We start from the raw sequence: 6,052 nt of genomic DNA, 5'->3' as shown, positions 1-6,052 counted from the left end.
TATTTATTTCAACCTGTTACTAAAATGAAAAACCTTGAAGGGATCTTTGATTCCTTCTTCAACCATACCTATTTATAATTAACTGTCAAATCCTTTCGAGTATTTCTCCCCTCTTTGATTTATCTGCATACACTCTAACCTAACCCTAACCTTCACCTCCTCACCCATTGCCCTTACATCCCTGATCCTAAAAACAATGACAGTTAGAAAAAAAAGACCATTTCCTTATGAACATAGTTCAAAAAATACTCAACAAGATCCTAGCAAACTGAATAAAGCAACATGTCAAGAGAACTATCTACCGGAATCGAGTGTGCTTCCTAAGAACGCAGGGCTGGCCAATGTACACAAATCAATCAATGTCAGTCATCAGATGAACACACAGGAACACAGAAATATTATTATTATTATCTTAATAGATGCAGTAAAAGCCTGATGAACTCTAACATGATTTTCCGATTAAAAAAAAGAAACTAAAATTAAAAATGACAATAAATGGAATTTTTGTAAACATTAAAAACCCATATATAGCAAATGCATACATAAAACCTGTATATATGAATTTTCAATAGTGAAAAGGTGAAAGCATTCCAGTAAGATCAGGAGCAGGCCAGAGGTGCAGGGGCAGCGAGAGGATTCACCAGAGACAGAGTGGGGGGGAGGGCAGAACAGGCCAGAGGTCTAAGGACACAGCTAAGGGGAGCAGCAGGTGGGTCAGAAGAGGTCTGCAGTGCCATGTGGATCACCTCTGGGGCAGAGATCTAACTCATGCTGAAGTGGCTTTAACTTCTTAGTGCTGGGCTTTAACCAGCTGCAGGGCCCTATCACCACTTTTTTAACATAATCATGGAAATCTTAGCTGAAGCAATTAGGCAAGAAAAAGACACAAAATTAATCCAAAATTGGAAAAGAGATGAAATTGCTACTATTCAAAGGTGACAAGCTAATATATTTAGAGAAGCCAAAAGAATCTTTAAAAAAAAATTCTATAAATAATAAACATACATAGCGCAACGGCAGGATGCAAAATCAATACAGAACAATCAGTGCATTTCTATATGCAAACAACATACAAAGAGAAAGGGAAGTCAGGGATAAAATCCCATTTACAATCACACCAGAAAGAATGAGATAAGTGGGAGATAATTCAACAAAGTGGTGAAGGAGCTGCATACTAAAAACTGTAAAGTTCTATTATAGGAAATAAAAGATACAAAGAAATGGAAAGATATCCTCTGTTCATGGATTGCAGAAATAACATTAACATGGCCATACTGCCAACAGGCATATAAAAAATGTTGAACAGCACTTATTATCAGGGAAATGCAGATGAATACCATAATGAATACTGCTTCACCCCTGTGAGAATAGCCCATATTAAAAACAAGTAAACAAAACAGACCAGAAACAACTGCTGGTAAGAATGTGGTAAAAGGGGTATCTCTTTTTTTTTTTTTATTTTACAAAAGTTTATTTTTACATCATTTTGTACATTTTTTTTTCCATCTCAATTGTAATCCCCGTGGGTTTCCCATCACCAAGTCACCAGTGTGCCATCACTATAGTCCCGTGCATTTCCCTCCCCCCTTTTGATCCCATTCCCCACTCCACTAAAAGGGGTATTGAAAAGAGTTAGAACTGAGAGACCGACAAAGACTCAAAAATTCAGAACTGCAGAAAAATGAAAAGAATTTAATACACTCACGAGCGGGCTCGAGGTGAGAGGGAGGCCAAGAGCCCCGAGCTACTTCAGTGAGCAGTTTTTAAACAGTATTTTAGGGAAGGGAGGGGGTACATTTCAGAGGCATGGAACGAGGAAGTTACAATGGTTTTTAGGACGGCGACCAGATGTCGCCATTTTTCCGAGAGGCAGTTATCTTTCTGGTCAAAAGGGAATTCTTCCCTGCTGAAGAAGTCGAGCTTGGTCACAGAAAAACCTCCTCAACTTCCACGTTTTTACATTCCACCCCTTTCTCTTGTGCACATCTTTAATCCTAGAGATCCGTGCCTTGATTTAACTTTACATATTGTTGATGCATGATCATGAGTTTTACGGCCCCAATCTGCCCTTGGAGAAAGGCGGTGAGATGATTTAAGACACAAGGCCCAATTGTAATGACCAGAAGCAACACTATGAGCGGCCCTGCTAGGGTGGAGATGAGGGTCGTCAGCCATGGGGAACTGTTAAACCAAGATTCAAACCAGGACTCACGAGCTTCCCGTTCCTTTTTACGTTTGGCAAGGCCCTCCCGCACTTTAGCCATGGAATTGCGCACTACGCCTGTGTGATCAGCATAGAAACAGCACTCCTCACCCAAAACCGCACACAGGCCTCCTTGCTGTAGATAGAGCAGGTCGAGTCCCCTATGGTTTTGCAATACTACCTCAGAGAGCGAACTGAGGGACTTTTCGAGGCTGAAGATGGATTTTTCAATTCTTTCTAGATCTTCATCTATAGCTCTTCTCAGGCTATGGAACTGACTATCTTGTGGGACAAGAGCAGTTCCCCCAATTCCTGCTCCGGCCGCTCCCAGTAGGGATGCTATAGTCACAAGGGCTCCCACTGCTCGGACTGTCCTCTGAGGAGACTGGGCAGGTTCTATTTTGGTCAGAAAATCATTTTGTGGGTGGTAGATGACCCGAGGGTAGAGCCTTACCAGGAGACACCAATCCTTGGTACTGGTTAACACAGTGCCCGATATACATGAGGTGACCCCAGTTTTGCCACATACCCACCAAGTGTCATTGGGGGCAGGGTAGTACAGGGAGGAGTTGCTGGAAAGGGTTTGGCTACATGAAAGGGTGCTAGCGAGAGAAACGCTGGCTGCAAGACATGTCCCGCGGCCCTGGACAGACTGCAGGGTGATGCCCGTAGAGGTCGCCCTTTCCCATCTGCACCTTTGTTGTTTTTCCCCAGCTAAGGGGACTGTGGAGTTGTAAAACAGGGCGTTAGCATCATAGTATGGGGGCTGGGCCTGGAAGCAGAGCCAGCAGGAGTTAGTGAGGTCTGGGGAGGTAGAGTTTAGGACTTTGTAAGTAATAGTCATTAACTGCCACAGGGGGTCTGCTAAAGGAGCTGAACTGAAAGTAGGTGAAGATCCAGGGGGATTTGAAGGTGTCCTGGGAGTGTAAGAACTAGGTGGAGTAGGTTTCTTGGGTGCGAGTACAGGATTAGGGCCTATGGCTCGGTCAATGAGGGGTTCATGGCTAACCTTGACATAAAAGATCCCTCCGGGGTAGGGCAACGCATTTTGTTGAATTCCCCAGCTGAGGCCTGACCTCCACCTGCGGTCTAGTTTTCCTGTTTCAGTGAACGACAGCCGGATTTTACAAGGTGTACATGGTCTCCCACTTGGCATGTTCGGAACAGTGAGGACAGCTCGCAGTAGGTCCGTCTTAACAGGAGACGTCCACTTGCGAGGTCCATCATTGTTAGAAACACAACTCCAGGAGTTACAATAATAATAGGAGGCCCCCCCACATGTTTTATAATTTTGCAAATATCCTGGGCACATAAAGAACCCGTAATTACCATGCTGTAGCCTAGGATCTAAGATCAGCCGTGGGATAGGTACCTCGATAGAGGGCCACCAAGTCCAGGGTGGGTGACTGCCTGTAGTGCTGTTGATGAGCTCCCCGGTTTCATCCAGAATGCTCCATGTTACCTGGATCGGAGTATGTGCCTCATTTCCCAGAACCGATGTCCAGTAGACCAGTGTCCATATTAGTGTCCTGGTGACTGACACGCAGCTTGAGGGGGTTAGCAGTTTTCTCGACAGTCCAGGTGTCATCAGGGGGGGGTGCAGGCTTAAGATGAGATGCATGAATCCACGCGGCAACGCCTTCAACCTTGACAGCAGTGGGGGTCACAAGGAGAACCTGGTAGGGGCCCTTCCAGCGAGGCTCGAGCGTTCGGTGCTGATGTCGCCGGACGTAGACAAAGTCACCGACCTGGAACCGATGAGGGGACCCGTCTCCTGTGGGCTGATAGAGGTCAGATAGTTGTTTCCACAGGCAATGTTGGACTCGAACGAGGGCCTGTAGTCGGGCAGATAAGGCAGTATTGGGAATAAACATATCAGAGGAGGACAGGTCTCGAATGGGAGGTGGGGTCCCAAAGAGAATTTCAAAAGGGGTCAGGTTAGTTTGAGCAGAAGGAGTGTTACGAGCCCGGAAGAGAGCATATGGCAGGAGCATGACCCAGTCTTTATGGCCAGTCTCTAGGACCAATTTAGTTAAGGTCTCCTTGATCGTCCTATTCATCTTTTGTACCTGTCCTGAACTCTGGGGTCTATATGCACAGTGCAATTTCCAATTAATCCCCAGTAATTTTGCTATCTTTTGACTCACCTGGGCCACGAACGCCGGTCCATTGTCAGACCCAATTACCTTTGGCAGTCCAAACCTCGGAAAAATCTCTTCCAGAATCTTCTTGGCCACTATTACCGCTGTTTCGTGCTTAGTAGGAAATGCCTCAACCCAACCTGAAAAAGTATCTACAAAAACCAGGAGATATTTAAACCCATACTTGGTAGGTTGCACCTCAGTGAAGTCCACTTCCCAATACTGGCCGGGCCTGGAGCCCCGGAGCCGGGTCCCATGAAGTCCTTTTGTCAGGTATGCGTTCACTAGTTGACAGGCGTGACACTCCGCAACCACTTTCTTTGCCAGCTGTCGTTTTCCTGAGGGGGTATTGGTGTCATCGTCTCTTAGCAACTGTACTAGTTTGTCAGCTCCGAGATGGGTGAGACGATGAGCCGTTTCCAGGAAAATCTGCAAATCCTTTGGCTCTTCCAGCGGGGTTGGAGTGGAAGAAGGTTCTGTTTCTGTCCCTGTTCCTGCCACAAGGATATTAGTTCTCATGGCCGCTGCGTGGGCTTCAGCATCCGCTCTCCGGTTTCCCTGTGCCACAGGGTCTTGTCCCTGTTGGTGTCCTGGACAATGAACAATGGCTAATTCCCGCGGAAGCATGACAGCATCTAGGAGGGCCAAAATCTCCTGCTTGTGCTTAATGTCCTTGCCTGCAGAGGTAAGCAGACCTCTCTCCTTGTATATCGCCCCGTGTACATGTGTAGTGGCGAACGCATATCTACTGTCTGTGTATATGGTGGCCCGTTTTCCCTCAGCTAGCTGTGGGGCCTTTGTCAATGCTGTGAGTTCTGCCTTTTGGGCTGATGTTCCCGAGACTAGCGGACTCGACCAGATCACTTTGTCCTTATCCACTACAGCTGCCCCAGCCCTATGTTCCTCGTTATGTAGAAAACTGCTGCCATCAGTGTACCAAATACAGTCGGATTGGGGCAGCGGAGTGTCCCGTAGGTCTCTCGAATCCCAGCTTCCTCGGCGAGGATTTCCTCACATTGATTGAGGACATCGTCTTCCCCCTCTGTAGGTAATAGCATAGCAGGATTTAAAATGGCTGGGGAGCCGAAAGTAATTCTGTCTTTATCCAGCAGGAGGCTCTGATAGTGAGTCATGCGAGCGTTCGACAGCCACGGGTCAGGGGGCTGCCTAATTACACTCTCCAACGCATGGGGGGCTATGATAGTCAATTTCTGACCCAAGGTAAGCTTGTCAGCATCCTTAACCAGGACGGCCATGGCGGCCATGGTGGCAATTGCTCGGAGGCACCCTGGCCAACCTCTGGAGACTGAGCCCAACCTCTTGGAGAGGTAGGCCACCGGCCTTTTCCAGGGGACCAAGGATTGTGTCAACACCCCCTTGGCCACTCCCTCCTTCTCATCGACATAGAGGGTGAAGGGTTTTTCAACGTCGTCGGGGAGTGCCAACACCGGGGCTGATAACAGCGCCCTTTTGATGAGATCAAAGGCGGTTTGCTGGTTTTGCCCCCAGGTGAAGTTAACATTGTCCTTTAAAAGGGGATATAAGGGAGCCGCCAGGGCCGTGAACCCCGGTATCCACAATCGGCAGAATCCTGCAGTGCCCAAGAACTCCCGAAGACCCCTACGATCTTGTGGGGGTGGAATCTGGGTGATGGTTCGTTTCCTGGCCGCCGTCAGCCATCTCTTACCGTCTCGAAGAGAGTAGCCCA

General features: G+C 47.4%; 1 protein-coding gene across 1 annotated transcript in view; it reads right to left on the bottom strand.

Moving 5' to 3' along the window:
- Positions 1-3,663: 3,663 nt before the first annotated feature.
- Positions 3,664-6,052, bottom strand: part of LOC105853802 — a gene marked incomplete at its 5' end in the record, with an annotated part of 4,826 nt that continues 2,437 nt past the window's right edge. The window contains 2 exon segments of the mRNA XM_012726780.1: positions 3,664-5,324; positions 5,327-6,049. Of these exon segments, the coding sequence (XP_012582234.1) occupies positions 3,685-5,324; positions 5,327-6,049 (2,363 nt within the window).

The sequence above is a fragment of the Condylura cristata genome, unplaced genomic scaffold (assembly GCF_000260355.1).
Source record: "Condylura cristata isolate star-nosed mole 26May11 unplaced genomic scaffold, ConCri1.0 scaffold00018, whole genome shotgun sequence".
NCBI classification, from domain to species: Eukaryota; Metazoa; Chordata; class Mammalia; order Eulipotyphla; family Talpidae; genus Condylura; species Condylura cristata.
Note: the sequence above shows the minus strand (reverse complement) of the source record. Positions and strands in the feature narration are given on the sequence as shown.